Genomic DNA, 18,017 nt, shown 5'->3' with positions numbered 1-18,017 from the left:
TCGGTGGCAGATACTTCCTTAGAATGTGGAAATGAACAAGTTTCCTGCCCGAGGCCAAAGTAGTGTATAATATGATGTAATTGAGCTTTTGTTTTTTCCTATTTGTGTTTAGGCTTCCTTCCAACGTTCTAATAGCCATGACAAAGTGAGGAAAATAGTTGCAGAGGAGGGTCGAACAGCTCGGAACTTGATAGCGTGGAGTGTTCCACTGGAAAACAAAGATGATGATGGTAGGTACTGGCGAGAAGTAACATTTGATGTTTATGCTATGAGAAGTATGTGATTTTATATTTGTAGTGGAATAGTATTTAAGGTTACATTGGGTATCTCCCCTGAATCATCTAAGTAAACGGACACATCAGTCAGCTAAATTATTTCCTGTAGCATTTTTCCTTTTGTCATTTAATGCAATTAGTATCACTTCTAAGTGATTTCTTACAAATTATAAAATGTGATTCTCCTGTTTCCTGTCAAAGTGAAGTCTGAGAGACTCCAGCCCCTCATGGAATAGCAAATGAGTTTTCTTTTTTCACTGGTGTTCTGATGACTCAGTGACATATAATGCCAGGATAACTAGACTTACAAAATGAAAGGAATGAGCCAAAAATTATTCTCTGATCTGTGACCATTGATGATGGCAAACCAGAGCAGGCCTCAGTTTCCATTCTTAAAATGGTCAAAATTTCAACAGTTTAAAATTTTAAGAGGGCAATAAGCCAATCTCAACAGATCAAGCATGCTTTTCTGTAGATAATTCTAAATTTGGCTCAGTTCTGCCCAGAACCTAACATTAGGCACCAACCTTTCATTGGAGGAGATTGTGGTGTTCAGGTAAGGTGGCATTTTTTGGTGCTATGTCCTGCAATAGTAATTGTGGTATCCGTTAAGCGCTTACTATGTGCCAAGTGTTGTACTAAGTTCTGGGGTGGATAGATACAAGCAAATCGGGTTGGACACAGTCTCTGTCCCACGAGGGGCTCCACAGTCTCAATCTCCATTTTACAGATGAGAAAACTCACACATAGACAAGTAAAGTGACTTGCCCAAGGTCACACAGCAGACAAGTGGTAGAGCCAGAATTAGAACCCATGACCTTTTGACTCCCAGGCCCGTGCTCTCTCCACTATGCCATGCTGCTTCTTCTCCTCTTTCTCCTGCTTGTCCTGTCTTAACCTTGCCCCCAAATCTTGAGGTCAGCATGTTTGCCTGATGGGTGAATTCCATTTCAGGTTTTTTTCATCATCTACGCTCATCCCTACCGTCTGCCACCTTAAGGTGCACCTGCTGTCTGGGCAGTTGAGAAGCAGGGTATTGGGGTGGGTGTGGGGTAGGGGGAGGTACTCAGAACTGCCAGCCTCAACCCTGCCCCTCGGGAGCAACTCTCACTATACTTGGCTGCTATGCCAATTAGGAGAATTGTTCTAAATGCCACGCTAATGGGGGGGAGAAAACATGTTCCCCGCCCATAATCTCAGCCCAACATTTTTCATCCCTAACATGTGGAATGGGGACAGAAAGTAGTAGTAACACCATTTAGGATCTAAAAATCAGATACTTTTAGCACCATTAAGAGAGGCACAGAGTCTGATAAATTTTTTTTTGAGACCCCCAAAAGGGATTTGAGGTGTAGTCAGGGAATTAACAAGGAATAAACAGTTTTTAGGGGGCTACTTCTCTGGTATGAAGATGGAAGTCATCTTTGATCAAGTTTTTGATGTTGGTCATTACTTGGTATTTGATGCCATTTACCATCCAGAATGATGAACGTCCCTAAGCTCAACCTCCTTCAGAGTCCTTTTCAAACTCTTCGCAGTCTCCTCAATTGCATTTCTTTGCTTCATTAGGGAGAACTGACCATATGTAAAATGTCAGTGCAGTGCTCACTGAGCTAGATAGTTGATATTAATAGGTAATAATAATAATTATGGTATTTAAGTGCTTACTATGTGACAATCACTGGGGTGGATAAAAACAAATCGGGTTGGACGCATTCCCTGTCCCATGTAGAGCTCACAGTCTTGATCCCCATTGTACAGATGAGGTAACTGAGGCACAGAGAAGTAAAGGGACGTGCCTAAAGTCACATAGCAGACATGTAGTGGAGCTGGCATTAGAACCCATGATCTTCTGACTCCTAGGCCCATGCTCTTTCCATTAGACCACACTGCTTGTCACCTCCAGGATTTCGTTTCCAGTTGATATATTAGGGAAGTTATGGGATAACCTGGTTATGACTTCTCCAGGGGCAGGCACATCTAAGTGGCAGATGGAATTTTTTTACTCTATATGCACATTTATTTTAATGTTGCAATTCTGTCATCATCCCCCTTTTGAACATAAGCTCGTTATGGGCTGGGAATGTGTCTGCCACCTCTGGTATATCGTACTCTGCCAAGTGCTTAGTACAGTGCTCTAAAAACAGTAAGTGCTCAGTCAATGCCATTGATTGTATTTCCCTCCTTGACACTGCTCTACAGCTGTTTGATTGATTGTTCATTAACTGGTACTAACGCTACAAAGACTTAGCACTAGCCCATTTTGTTGCATTTCAGAATGTTTGGATGCAAAAGCTTTTGGGCAGGATATTTTTTGCCATGGGAGGGTTTCTTCTTTCAATCCATCAGTAGTTTTTAATAGTATAGTGCTTACTGTTTTCAGAGCAGCATACCAAGTGCTTGGGAGAGTGTAATAGAATTAATAGACATAATCCCTGCCCTCAAGGATCTTTGTCTCACAGTGGAGACAGACACACTAAGAAAAATTACAGGAAGGAGGAAGCATTAGAGTGTAAAAAGATTTAGAGAGAAATGCAGTAGCAAGGGGTGAGTTCCCAAGTGCTTAGGTGACACACAAGTTTCTGAAGTGGCAGGTGGGAGAATAAGGATGGGGAGCCATGAGGTTAACCTTCATAGGGAAGGCCTCCTGGAGGAGATGTCATTTAAGAAGAACTTTGAAGCTGGGGAGTGCAGTGGTCTGCTGGATGTGAAGAGGGAGGTAGTTCCAGGAAAAAGGGAGAGTATAAGCAAAAAGTCGGCGGTGGGAGAGATGAGAATGAGACATAATGAGAAGATGGCTTGAGGAATGAAGCGCACCAACTGGGGTGTAGTGGGAGAAGGAGCTTCGACTAGTGGATTGAGCATGGGCCCAGGAGTTCGAAGGACCTTGGGTTCTAAGCTCGGCTCTGCCACTTGTCTGCTGTGTGACCTTGGGCAAGTCACTTTACCTCTCTGAGCCTCAGTTACCTCATATGTAGAATGGGGATTAAGATGGTGCGCCCCATGTTACATGGACAGTGTCCAGTTTGATTAGCTTGTCTCTACCCCAGTTTGTAGTACAGTGCCCGAAACAAATTTAACAAATACCATAACACACACTCAAACACACAGATAAAGACCAAAGTCAAGTGAGAGGGAGAAATCTGATTGACTGCTTTAAAGCTGGAGGCCAGGATTTTCTGTTTGCGGAGAATGAGGAGTGGAGAAAGTTACACAGAATAATATTTTAGAAACGTGTTCTGGGTAGCAGAGTGAACTATGGATTGGAGAAGGGAGGAATGGGAGGCAGGGAGGTCAATGAGAAGGCTAACTCAGTAGTCGAGTCAGGATATGACCAGTGTGGGAACAGTTTGCATAGTATATAGAGAGGAAAGGGCGGATTCTGGAAATTCTAAAGAGGAAGAACTAACAGACTGAATATGGAGACTGGAAGAGAGTAAGGAATCAAGGATAATGTCAAGGTTCAGAATTGAGAGAAGGGGAGGATGATGGTATTAACTGTGTAGAGGAAAATTAGGTGCAGGAGTGGATTTGGCAGGGAAGATGAGTTGAATGTTGTCAGTTTTGGGTATAAGTTGGAGGTGTCAGCAGGACATCCAAGTAGAGAAGTCCTGAAGGCCAGAGGAAATGCAAGATTTCAGAGAAGGAGAGATCAGGACTGGAGTTGCCCATCCATCTCTAATGGTTGCATCAAGCAGAAACTCCTCACCATTGACTTTGTCAGACAGTCAGCTCTATTCCCCCTGCCTATCCTTGTTCCTTTCCCACTACAATCCAGCCTTACCACTTGGCTCATCTAACACCTCCTCTACAGACTAGCACCCTCCCTGTCTTCAGAGCCCTACTAAAATCATATCTCCTCCAGGAAGCCTTCTCAGCCTAATCTCTCATCTCTCCACCATCTTCTCCCTCCAGTCTGTGTCCATTATGCAGTTGAGTACACCCACGAAGCACTTTGGTACCCACGCCCAACCCCACAGCACTTAGGTACATGTCCTTATACTCTGTTGCTTCCCCTACTTGTAATTTATTCTGATGTCAGCCTGCCTGACTAGATTGGGAATTCCTTGAGGATGGGAATCGTGTCCACCTCCTCTGTTGTCGTACTCTCCTAAGGGCTTAGTACACTGCTCTGCACACAGTAAGTTCTCAATGAATACCATCTATTAATGAATCGAAAGGCAGATCTAGGAGTCATCCTATTAGAGGTGATAGTTGAAGCTGTTGGAGTTCCTCAAGGGAGCTGGTGTAAATTGGGCATAGAAGGGAACCCTCCCTCCCCCTTCAGCTGCCACTATTGGGGTGCATGGGTCATGTTCCGAGGATGAAGAACGTTAGAGTGAGTAGGACTCGGGGCAGGGGGAAAAGATGAGAAGGAAAAATGGCCCTTTTCAAGAGATTCCCGGGCCCAGTCCTCAGCCTCTGCCCAGCCCAAGCTCATGATGTCATCCTATTACATTTTGTTCCCAGTCAATGTTGAGATGTCATGGTGTTCCGGTTTGAAATTTCTTTTTATTCCCCTCTTAATGATGTCAGGGCCCCCGGCATGGCCCATGGGCAGGGCAGGATCAAGTACTTTGATTCCAAAAGATATTCCTCCCGATATGGTGAATTCTCCAATAACCTGTTGGATTTGGCCTGTTCATATTTGAAAAAACAAATGGAATTTTTCTACCCAAACATTTCTTTTCCACAGATATACCTGCTCCATTCAGACCAGGCCGTAAGTCACTTGTGTTTATTTTCTATCTAATTGTTGAATTTGTAGTTTTGCTCTTTTTCCTGCAGTACATTTAAAGTACAGTTATTTTGAAGTGTTAACTTGCTAGTGAAGCTTGGACTAGGTTTCTTTTAGAGATAAGAATTATCATCTGAGCCTGAGTGAATTGAATTATAGACAATTTATTGATTATTGGAAAACAAATACTTAAATGGGCTGTGGTCAAGTTACATGGGAGATGCTACAAAATCAATATGCCAAATGGAATATGCTTGAAAATAAGTACACAAATGAGACCACAGAAACATCAAAGAGAGGCGGAAATGAGATTTATCATTGGTACATTCAGCACAGTAATAGCCCCTAATAAGCTCATAAAGATCTTGCACTGTTAACTCATTTCTTAGGAAATGGGTGTGCATCAAGTATTATTTATCAATTTTCAATTTGGAAAATATCTTTGTAGCAGCGTATGGTAATTGTAATTTTTCTCTAAGCAATATTTGAAAAACAAATAGTTTAAGAAATGCTTTCATTTAAAGTTTGTTCCACTTCAAAAGTAAAAGGGACTAAATGCATAATTATGAAGTTTCTATCCTGAATGCAATCGCTAGAGTTGTTTTATTTTGTTTGAAATAGGATTATTTAAGTGGGACTCTCTTTAAAACTCATTTATGCTTTTCCCAAAGTATAGCATCTTAGTGTAGTTTTTATAAATTAGAGAACTATGACTCTGAGTGATAGAAATCAGAAAAGTGTGTGTACTGTTTTTGGGGTATGACAATATATTGGTGATTGAAAGAATTTGTTATTAAAATATGTGTGTTAGTATGTTTTTAGAGTTTCTCAATCCAGAGTTATTGAGTTGTTTATTATGTGCAAAGCACCACCCTAAGCTCTTGGGAGAGTACAGTAGAATTAGTAGACAGTGATTCCTGTTTCCAGAGGGCAGAAATCTTTGACAGCGTCTTCAATACTTAAAAAATTTTCTAAATCATCTGTAGCATTTGTTTACACATACATTTTTAAGCCCCCATATGTTAATAGAAATAAATTGGTAGCAATAGATCAATCTTCATAGTTCCTCAGCAGTTTTTCATTTGCCAGCTTTAGGACAGGGAAGACCCATTGAGGTAGATGATGATTGTAAAATTCCATTTTGTGTATTGCAGAAAAATGGATGTAAAATAAGATGATCAAAGCTACTTAGATTCAGGCTGAGACGATGATGTTCTCAAAGTCTTAATAGCTTTTTATTTTTACTGTGTTACTATTTGTCCTTTAACGTTGGTACTTAAAGATTTAATTTTTGTGGGGAAATGGGAGCTCAAACTTTCCTGATTTTTCTCTTTTGTCTCCTGTTTTTAATCAGTCAGTCTTAGTCGTTATGTCCATTATCAGAAGTCCAGTAGTTTTATCTGATTCAAACCCTGGGCAACATCATTCTTAAAGCTTTGCTGCTCCCTCTGTGAAGTAAAGTTCATAAAATTCCATAGCAGTTCAGGAATGATCTTCAACTAGAGAAGCTCGGAAATTAAAATTACAATTTGAAAGTGGAAAATGATGGTGAGTGGATCGGGGGCAAAAGTCAGGCGACTCAAGTATGGGAATAAGTTTAGGGTTATAGTCTCTGCCTTTGGCTCAGAAAATAGACATTTTGAGGATTGGTTTTCTCTCGCCCTTCCCATTAAATCAGACTGAGGAGACGTGTAGATTTTTTTTTCCCCAAGTGTTCATTGGCTCAGAACGCCTCTTGACTGCAAGCGCTTTTCTAAGCACTTAAATTCTAACCCAGATTCATTAGGATGCTGACCTAATGTGACCAGCTGTCTTGTTTTTGGTGGGATGGTCAAGGATTTGGGGATTCTATTCCACAACCCATATCCCTCTAGCGAGACCTACAAGGGTCAGTCGTTAGGCTGGGTGGTTGGAGGAGACTTGCCCATTGTGATGTTGACAACCCAGTAGCAGCAGCAGGAGGGAGTGGAGAAAGAGGTTGGACAGCCTCTTCCACCTCCCGTTTTCTTTCTCAGAGGTCATGGCTGGTTCTGCAGCTATCACAGGTGGAAAGGCCACTTCCTGGCTGTTTTCTAGAGTTTTCCAGGGTTGCCACAATAGGATTCCCAGAACCTCCAGCAAATTGCAATAACAGTAAAGTTTGAAGTTGAAGTATAAGGAATCTCTTGGCCTTTTTAAGGCACCTGTTGTGTTCCTGTCCTTGTTCTGTGCCCTAGGCTTAGGTACTCTTAGGGGTATGAAAAGTTAGTTGAAAATGTTTGAGTCAGTTTTGGGTGAATATTGCTTCAGAAGCTACAAAGCTTAAATGGAAGATTAGTCAGCACGTGCTGAATACTTGGCTATTTTCTCCCATAAATAATCCTACCTCTGATTTTTATAATGCTTGGAGCATAGAGTGCTTTCACATGTATTATTTGTATGTGTATTTTTAATATATCTAAGAAGTGTATAGAAGTTGGTCTTTTGATTCCTAAACCGATATTTTGTCAAAAACTGATTTTCAAAAGCTTTGGAGGCTGGGCCATCCCCGCAGAGAACAGGAAATATCACTAGAGGGTTAAGTGGGGCTTAGAAGTGGTAGAGCAGACACAAATGAAACATCAGCTCTCAGTATGAGGCTCTGCACACAGGAAGTGCTCAATAAATACCATTGATTTGGCATTCACGGTTACTGGTTTTTATTGAAACCTTTGAATTGAGCTTTTTGTCGATCCCTGCCTCTGGTGACAGCTACCACTTCACGTGACCCGCCCGTGACTTCTAGGGAGACTTGGATAGTTATGGCAAGATCTAGGTTTCAAACCCCCCTGAAAGTTTTTCACTTTTACTGCTTCCACCACCCCTCCACTTATTAAGCTTCCCCCTCCGCCGAGTGCCTCCGCTCTCCCATGTAACTCCTAGGAGTGGAGGTTTCCTCGTTGTGGTCAGGGAACATGTCATTCATCTCTGTTATCCTGTCCTCTTCTAAGTGCTTAGTACAGTGCTCTACATGGAGTGAGCACTCAGTAAATCTGATTGATTGAGAGACCTTCATCCTTTCTCTCCCCTCCTTGGGAACATGCTTCTCAGGAACTCCGAGTCCTGCTCTCCTTCCTTAAGAATAATAATAATAATAATAATGTTGGTATTTGTTAAGCACTTACTATGTGCAGAGCACTGTTCTAAGCACTGAGGTAGATACAGGGTAATCAGGTTGTCCCTCGTGAGGCTCACAGTTAATCCCCATTTTACAGATGAGGTAACTGAGTCACAGAGAAGTGAAGTGACTTGCCCACAGTCACACAGCTGACAGGTGGCAGAGCCGGGAGTCGAACCCGTAACCTCTGACTCTGAAGCCCAGGCTCTTTCCACTGAGCCATGCTGTTTCTCTAGTCTTGTCCTTAAGCGAAGGACAGGATAAATAGGTGGAAAAGGTCTCGGCCAAGCATATGCTTCAAGGAGGTAATTCTGTAGACTCTAAGCTCATTGTGGGTAGGGCATGTGTCCGTTTGTTGTGGAATTGTACTCTTGCAAATGCTTAGTATAGTGCTTTGCACACGGTAAGCGCTCAAAAAATGTGACTGCATGAATGAATGAACTGCTTCATGAAAAATTGCCAACAGTGAACTCGGAGCAAAACGAGTTCTGTTCTAAGCAGGCCCCAACCCAGGGGACAACGCCCTCTCCTAAACCAAGATGCCCACCCTCTGACCTTCCGTGAACGGCCCGGTCCTTCTATCTGCAGCATACGGTTCCTTTTTCAGCGCCTACCCTCCATATCAATTAATCAATCAATGGTATTTATTGAGCATGTACTATGTGTAGAGCACTGTACTAAGCACTTGGCAGAGTGCAGGATGACAGATCTGGCAGATGTGTCCCCTGCCTACAACTGGCTTTCAGTCTACAGGAGGAGACAAGCATTAATATAAATAAAGAATTTATAATCTGAATCCTCCGATTGAGAACCAGAGGGAACTCAGGATCTCCCATGTAGTATCAGTTATAACAACAGCATTTTTTGAGTTTGGTAATAATAATAATAATGTTGGTATTTGTTAAGCGCTTACTATGTGCGGAGCACTGTTCTAAGCGCTGGGGTAGATACAGGGTAATCAGGTTGTCCCACTTGGGGCTCACAGTCTTAGTCCCCATTTTACAGATGAGGTAACTGAGGCACAAAGAAGTTAAGTCATACAGCTGACAAGTGGCAGAGCTGGGTTTCGAACTCATGACCTCTGACTCCCAAGCCCAGGCTCTTTCCACTAAGCCATGCTGCTTCTCTAAGGTAAGGTGATTGTACTAGATGTTGGGAAATACAGAATAAAGAAGTAAAATTCCCTGCCCGTAAGGGGCTTAAAATCAAATAGGGGAGATAAAGACTGTGACCCCTATGTGGGACAGGTGCTGTGTCTAACCTGATTTGCTTGTATCCACCCCAGCGCTTACTACAGTGCCTGGTACATAGTAAGCACTTAAATACCACAATTATTGTTCTTTTTATAAACATAAAAGTATTTAAAATTAGAGAAGTCAAAATAATTGAGTCCACATCTTTGTACATGGGTGTGAAAGAGAGTGTAAATAAGCTTATATGTGTTAGACTTGCTTGAAGAGATGATATGGTTCAGGGTTTTGGAAAATTAATCAGGGAAAGCTTTTGGCGGAGGTGGAATTTTAGGTGGGCTTCGATTGTAGACAGAGCTGAAGTGTGTCTGGTGTGGGGAGGGGGGAAGGGGATTTCAAGCCGGGAGAACAGTGTGAACCAGGGGACAGAGGCCGGAGAGTCAAGAGCAAGGGGCAAGTAGAAGGTTGTCTTGGGAAGAATAAAGACAGCGAGTTGGGGAATAGCGAGAGAAGAGAGCAGCAGATAGATGAGGTGGGCCCAGATGGTGGAGAGCCTTGAAGCCAGTTGGGAGGAATTTTTGTTCGATCTTAAGAAGCACAGGGAGCCAGTGGAAGATTTTGAGGAAAGGAGAGGTGTAGGCTGAGTGATGTTTCAGAGAGATGATCTGTACAGCAGGGGGAAGCATAAATTGGAAGGAGAGAGGCCAGAGTCAGGGAGCTCAGGGATAGGACACAGTGTGACTAGAGTTTGGGCCACGGTGGTAGATTTTTGAGTGGAGAGGAAGGAAAGGATTTGGAATTCTTGGGTAGGAAGATCCGAAGGGATGAAGGGAGAAGATTTGTTAAATCTTGGCTCTTTGCCAAAGGCAAAATTGAATGGATTTTTTATATATATATATATATATATATCCAGGGATCATGCTCTAGATCACATATATAAACCCTTGAGTCATCCACCTCTAAATAGTTAGAAACAGGCATTATAGATTCAGGATGCATAAAGTGGAATAAGTTTCAGCATTTTATCTTTCCATTTATTCTGCAGGATGCAAAAGAAAAAAGTGTGATTTTTCCTGCTTTGCCACAAAAAATATTTGTTAAAAGAAAGAGTAGTAAAATTCCAAAAACTGCTTTGCTAGTGCTGAAAGACAAGTCTGTCTATGCCAGGTACACTAGAGAAGTTGTTTAAGAACAGTTCATCCTTGGTAAAATATTGCTTCCTTTAAGCAGCCAAGATCACACTGTTTACATAGGTTTTGTGGTGTTTAAGTGCCAGGCTTGCATGTTAAAACCACCCGGAAATGACTTTCAACTACACACCTGATTTGACTGGATATTTTCAACTTAGAGTTATAGTAATTGATATAATTCAGTCATTTATACAATATTTTTTAATATTTCTCTTCTTGACCCCATTTTTGAGGAAAATACGCCGATAAATTAGGAGTATATTTCATTCTCTTTGGTGGTCAGAGTATGCTGCTTTTTCTTTTAGACTTTTTATTGTATGTTTGGCAAATCTGCTTTCTTTAGAATGCTTATAGTCCAGAGTGGCATTTTTATTATTTTTCTTCATTTAATTTGGGCATCACTGGTCTACAACTGAAGTGTTTATTGAAAACATAGCATGGTGGAAACTGAAGCCCAGAATCCCGGGCATGTTTGAGTGGAGATTTTTTTTAATAATGGTATTTAAGCACTTACTGTGTGCCAGGCTCTGTAATAAGTTCTGGGGTAAAATCAAACTAATCAGGTTGAACGTAGTCCATGTCCCACATAAGGCTCGCATTCATTCATTCAGTTGTATTTACTAAGTGCTTACTGTGTGCAAAGCTCTGTACTAAGCACTTAGGAGAGTACAATATAACAGGCACATTCCTGCCCCCAATGAGCTCACAGTACAACAATCTTAATCGCCATTTTTTAGATGAGGTAACGAGGCACAGGGAAGGGAAGTGACTTGCCCAAGGTCACACAGCAGACAAGTGGCGGAGCCGGGATTAGAACCCAGGTTCTTCTGACTCCTAGGCCCGGACTCTATCCAATATTCCACACTGCTTCTCAAAGATCAGCTTCTTCTTAGTTGGTCCCCATTACACTGGACTTATTTGGCTCTGCATTGTTAGGTTGTCTTCTGTATTGTTTTGTATTTATATTATTTCAGCTTTCCTGTTGGGTCACCAGACTTTCCCCCTTTGATTGTGAGCCCCTCGAGGGGCAGGGACCATGTTTAAACTGTCACCTGCACTTTTTTCCACAGTGCTTAGTACAGTGGTCTGCACACAGTAAGTACTTACTGGTCTGGTCTTATGCTGTCGAGTCGTCACTGACCCATAGCGACGCCATGGACACGTCTCTCCCAGAACGCCCCGCTCTCCATCTGCAATCGTTCTGGTAGCGTATCCATAGAGTTTTCTTGGTAAAAATACGGAAGTGGTTTGCCATAGCCTCCTTCCGTGCAGTAAACTCGAGTTTCCGCCCTCGACTCTCTCCCGTGCCACTGCTGCCCAGCACAGGTGAGTTTTGAATTGTAGCAGATGGCCTTCCACTCCCTAGCCACTGCCTAAACTGGGAATGGAATGGATAGGCCTCTGCTTGACTCTCCTTCCCGTAGTCGAAATGGTAGAGTACTGGAAAATCTCCAGGTGTAAACCTGAGAGAGGACATATTTACTAAATACTATAAATAACGATAGCAGAACATCACTACACTAAGAACTTAACCTTGGTAAAGAGCTTGATGCTGCTTTAATGTCATGTTATTTTTGCTTGTCATATGAGGGTTATCGTGGCCTCCTGGATCTTGGTCTGATAGTACATTACTCCAAGTTTATTTAAGCTCACATTATGAATTCTAACTATTGTTAGGTTGTTTTCATTTCATTAAGGTGAACTTTATTAAGCTTGGAGTAGTGAAAAAATAGTAATTTTGGTATTTGTTAAGCATTTACTGTGTGCTGGGCATAGTACTAAGCTCTGAGATGGATACAAGCAAATTGGGTTGGCACAGTCCCTGTCCCCCATGGAGCTCACAGTCTTAATCCCCATTTTACAGATGAGGTAACTGAGGCACAGAGACGTGAAGTGATTTGCCCAAAGTCACCCAGCAGGTAAGTGGCAGAGCTGGAATTAGAACCCAGGTCCTTTTGACTCCCAGGCCCGTGCTCAATCCACTGGGCCACACTGCTTCAAGCACAGCCTGGGAGTCAGAGGACCTAAGTTACAGCCCCGGCTCTGCCACTTGTCTGCTGTGGGACTGAGAGCAAATCACTTCCCTTCTCAGTTTCCTCATCTGTAAAATGGGGATTGACTGTTGAAATGTGAGCTCATTGTAGGCTGTGAGCCTCATGAAGACAGGGGCGGTGTCTGAGCTGATTATTGTTTGGTACAGCGCTTGACACACAGTAAAGGCTCTGCGAATGCTGTGATTATTCCGTACTGCTCAATGGAAATTGATAGAAAAGTATATGTGTTGCAGTTTGTATTGGCTCCATCCCTTTTAAGTTTTGCTCATAAATTTAAAATCTTATTGTGCCATTCAAATCTTTAAACTCTTGGAAAGATCAATACTTTAATGGGCTGTAAAAAATAGGATGTGTCAGGTTGAACTCATCTGATAAGTGCTTTCCTGTAAAACTGTTGTTATCCAATTGACTTTGCATTGTGACACCTCAAGTTCCAGTAATCACGATGGTACCGTTTTAGACTGTATTTTGGACTATGTATTTTGTGACTACCTAATCCTTCCCTATATGCATTCTGGGCTCGGTGGCTATTGTACAGTGCTCTGCACACAGTAAGCGCTTTATAAATACGATTGAATGAATGAATAGTGCATGCTGTTTAGGCTTATGCCTGTAGCGACAACTGATAAAAGGTAATCTTTCTAATATACTACAGTGAATATTTGAGTATCACAGAATTCCTAGTTTTTTTCCTTTTGTTGGTCAATAGCGTAGTGTTTCATGATTTGAAATGAACCCTATTGGATCCCATTATAAACCCTTTAAAAGATAAGTATTCTGAAACCCCCAAATCATTTGGCTTCTCATGTGTTTTATAGAGGATACAGTGATACAAGATACAAAAATAGTAGAACTCAGACAATGTTATTGTGAAAGCATGAAAATCGCAACTTGGACAGAAAAGATCAGTTTTTTAAAAATAGCTAGTTCTGGTAATTATAAACTAAATTTCCTAGAGTGGAATAATTATAGGAAGAGACATTCAACCTTTATTTTTACAAGGACCTCTAATCCTTAAACTTCAAATTAATTTAAGTAAATGGACATCAAAGCTGATGTGGAAATAAAGTTCACTTCCAAGTCAATTAAAGTACATAGTCCTTTTAAGAAAATGGTTTTTTTTCTGCTTCTGAGAAATTACTTGTAGAGAAAATCTCTAGGGTGTTGGAAACCTGTTTTTGACTACTTCACTTGTTCTTATTGACTATGAAGAAATGGCACCATTTCCTGCTCACTGCAGATTGAAAGGTTAAGTGTTAGGATACTTGACAGTTAAATGCATTTATGTTATTATATTAACAATAACTTAATATTTTCCTTTGTAGGAAAATCTAAATGGCAAACGGGTGGAAAATCTAAGCGAACCATTCATGGCTCTCATAAAACTACTAAACAGGTATACTATATGAGCTATTGGTTTAATTTTAGTTGCTGAAAATGCTGTGATATATAGATTTAATAAATCAGTAACTAAATACTGCATATTCTGTTTCATTTGGATAAACTTCTTTGTTAACTTAGATCTGTTTTACAAAACAATTCATTGAATTTATTCCAAATGTGTGAATTATTTAGTGTTTTCATATAAGCGTTTATCACCATCAAAGGGTATATAGTGACAACAGATAAACTCCCCAAATCTTGGAAACTCTTTTTTTAGGTTGGGGGGTGGGGGGGAGTGTAAGTTTAACAATAAAATTTGGGACATAATAGATTTCTTTTGTACCTACAGAGGTTTGTCAGAAGTTTTACTTATATGGAAATGTGTTAATATTGGATTAAGTGGATATCTGTTGCATGGCATGGTCTTTATCAGGGGGTTGATAACCTTTTTTTTTTTTAAGCAGAAGAACACCCCTCTCCCCTCCCTCCCCCCCAAAAGGAAACCTTGGAGCACATAGAGTGTAAAAAGCCCTGCAATTTTTAGTTACCTACCTGACTCGTGATGTCATTAAGGAGAGGGGAGAAGGAAAGGAGGAAGGAAAGAGAAGGGCTAGAGGGTGAGGGGAGGGTGTTATCCAGCCTGGAGCCCACCTATCCATTCCCTCCCACAACACACACACATTCGGATCCAGGTTGTTCTGATCAGAGATCCTTGGCTCAGATCTGCCCAGGGAGCGAGTTTCCTCCCCTTCGTGTCAGTTTGAGGGGGGTAATAGTATTTTTTAATGTGCTTACTGGATGCAGAGCACGGTACTGAGCACTGTGAGAAAGGGCACAGGTGGAAATTAGACATAGTCCCTCTCTCTCCTGGGGCTCACCATCTAAAAGTTTTAAGTGGGGTAAAGGGATTGGATTCAGACACAAAAGGAATGATGCAGCATCAAAACACAAACGAATAGATAAAATAGGTTCCAGGTCTTGGTGATGGTGATGGAGGAGTCTGAGAGAACATAGGAGCAAGTCATCTCTAGCACTTTACACCCTCCTTAAAACTCCGCATATACGTCCACTTTATTTATTTTGACAGTGCTGTAAATATTTTTGTATTTATAGCATGCCACTTCATTATTCCCTACTTTCCAAGTGTCTAGTGCAATGCACTGCACCAAAGTGGGTGCTCAATCAATGCTAATAATTCTACTTCTTCACAAGTGCCCTATTATGTTCTCTGCTAATTTGAGTCTTCTGGCCTGCAGGCAGGTGATCTTGCAAAGCAAGTCATCCCTTGCACCCTAGCTGCCACAATGGAATCCGATATCAGGGTGTAAAAAGATCTGCAGTTGAACCAGTTGGGTGCTTTTCCACCTTGGTTTAGCACTTCTTACTATATTGGTGGTGTCGCTATGAAGCGGAAACGACTCGACAGCAAATAATAATAATAATAATAATGAGTGCAGAGTGCTGTACTAAGCCGATACGTTCCCTGCCCATAACAAGCATACAGTCTAGGGTACCAGGTTGTTTTTGTTTTTTTCTGGTACTTGTTAGGTGCGTACTATGTGCTAGGGACTATACTAAGCATTGGGGTAGATGCAGGATAATCAGGTTAGACACTCCTAGTCCCACATGGGGCTCACAGACTTGATATCTACCTTACAGATGGGGAAATAGAGGCACAGAGAGGTAAGGTGACTTGCCCACGGTCAAAATACCATAATTATTATTATTAAACAATAGACGAGTGGCAGAGCTGGAATTAGACGCCAGGTCCTCTGACTTCCAGACCTGTGCTCTTTCCATTAGGTGGCTCTGCTCTTCAACCTATAAAAGTAAACAGGCTGAAGACACCGTTGTTTAATAGACCGCACACCACAGACTTGTGGTAGACAGACTTACCTTTCCTCCAGATTTTTGTCAGCGGTGGGGTTCATAGTGACTAAGCAGGACCAAGACATCACACTCAAATAGTTGTGATTATTATTAAGTGCCGTCGAGTGGTTTCCAATTCACAGCGACTCCATGGGTATACTTTCTCCAGAACATCCTATCCTCTGCCATAATCCGCAACCTTTCTAATGGTCCTTCCGTTATCGTTGTTATGGTCTCTATCCATCTAGCTGCTGGTCTGCCTCTTCCACGTTTTCCCTGAACTTTTCCTAGCATTAGTGTCTTCTTCAGAGAATTGGTCCTTCTGATTACATGTCCAAAATATGCTAATCTAAGTCGAGTCATTTGGCCTTCCAAAGACCATTTTGGTTTAATTTGCTCTAAAATTCATTTGTTTGTCTTTTGGGCAGTCCATGGTATTCTCAAAAGCCTTCTCCAACACCTCATTTCACAAGAAACGATGTTCTTTCTAGCCTGTTTTTTCACTGTCCAGCTTTCAGGTACATATTCTGTCACTGGAAATATACCATTCAGTTGACAGTTTGTATTTTTGTGACAATCGTTACATCAGCATATTTCATGACTTTTTCCAGGCTCTTCATAGCTAGTCTTCCTAACATTAATCTTCAGCGTATTTCTTGGCTACTATTTCCTTTACTACTGATTATTGATCCCAGGAGAGAAGATCTTCAATCTTCCTTCCATACACTACAAATGTGTTAAAACTTCCAGTTGTTATGATCTTTGTTTTCTTGATGTTGAAATATAGGCCCATCTTTTTGCTCTGTTCCGTAACTTTTAATAATAAGCCCTTCAAGTCATCTTTACTTTCTGTTAGTAGGGTTCTGTAAAATGGGTGAGAAGTCTGTGATCCCCATGTGGGATGTGGACTTGGTCCAACCTGATTAGCTTGTATCTACCCCAGCGCTTAGTGCCATGCCTGGTACATAATAAGCGCTTAACAAATATCATAAAAAAAATTAGTCAATATTCAGAGCACTTTGCTTTCTATGGCTCTCTGGTCATATCTCGATTGATAAAATTGAAGCAGTTTTTCTTCACTTTGCCATATTTTGCTGATTGCTTAATTAGGTCATCGAACTCTTGGTTCCACTGACAAATTTTTGGCCCTTTAACTGGAGATTTTATTTTGGCTTTTTTTCCAGTAGCGATGATTCCTATTTTTCTCTAAATTTGAGCCTGAACAGTAGCAGAATTATCACAGCTACCAAAGATACCCTTGTGAATAGAAAGTGTTTGTAATGGATGAGGACCCGTAGTCTGGAGTTGGAAAATAAAAGTAAGGTGTATAAGGTTTGTTTGCAGACGTTACTCTGTGCTGGGACTCTTGCTCCCTGACCAAAAATCCAACTGTCACATCTGGCCCTAATTGAAGCTTGTCAATTTGTCTCATTCACTGAGTATCAGAGTGTTGCGTAGCTAAGTTGTTCATCTAGGGTGTACTTTCACATTAGAGTTTTGAATTCTGATCATCCTTTGTGGAAGTGAAATGCATATCCACTTGATTCTGGGACTGATGCTGTGATGTAGCGCTTAAAGCATTTGCAAAGTTTGTATTTTCAGAATTTAAAGTTTTGCCCACATGTCCTGAAGATGTGTTTTTCATGCACTGTGGGCCAGAAACATAGAAAACTATTTTATATTAAATCACTAAGAACAAATATATATAATTTAATTCCCTTTTCATGTTTATAAATTTCTATTTCTGGTAAATTTCTTTCAGTAGGTTTTTTAATGCAAAAAACTTGAATGAGATTGTGAAATGGAATTTGGTTTTGTCAGAATTCTGTAAACTCATATTTTTATTGTAAATAAGGATATACATTAAATGCACTTACAAATGTATTTGAAACTTCTGACTTTTCACCTTAAAAAAATTTCCAGTCAAACTTTGTCTTGTACATTTGATGGTGGATTTTTTTGTGGGGAGGGACTGTGTCTATTGTATTCTGCCAAGGGTTTAGTAGAGTGCTCTGCACACAAATACCATTGACTGACAGCACAATTACCACACAAACTCAGTAATCTAGATCACACTTTATCATGGCAAGTCTATTTTATGTGTATATTCTGAATAATTGAAAGTTTCTCTTTTTTATGAAAATGTGGTTGCCTTTTATTGAATCACCTGTAAATAAAATGA

At 41.0% G+C, this 18,017-nt stretch overlaps 1 protein-coding gene across 6 annotated transcripts in view; it reads left to right on the top strand.

The window, feature by feature from the left end:
- Positions 1–18,017, top strand: part of SCAPER (S-phase cyclin A associated protein in the ER) — a 319,884-nt gene that overhangs the window by 30,780 nt on the left and 271,087 nt on the right. For 4 of the 6 annotated variants that reach the window (XM_039912272.1, XM_029066292.2, XM_029066293.2 and 1 more), the window contains exons 3-5: positions 113–230; positions 4,972–4,998; positions 13,909–13,979. In XM_039912272.1, coding sequence (XP_039768206.1) covers positions 113–230; positions 4,972–4,998; positions 13,909–13,979 — 216 coding nt within the window. The remainder of the gene's footprint in view (positions 1–112; positions 231–4,971; positions 4,999–13,908; positions 13,980–18,017) is intronic. The other 2 variants (XM_039912274.1, XM_039912273.1) reach the window with 1 other exon arrangement.

This window comes from Ornithorhynchus anatinus, chromosome 5 (assembly GCF_004115215.2).
Source record: "Ornithorhynchus anatinus isolate Pmale09 chromosome 5, mOrnAna1.pri.v4, whole genome shotgun sequence".
NCBI lineage: Eukaryota > Metazoa > Chordata > Mammalia > Monotremata > Ornithorhynchidae > Ornithorhynchus > Ornithorhynchus anatinus.
Note: the sequence above shows the minus strand (reverse complement) of the source record. Positions and strands in the feature narration are given on the sequence as shown.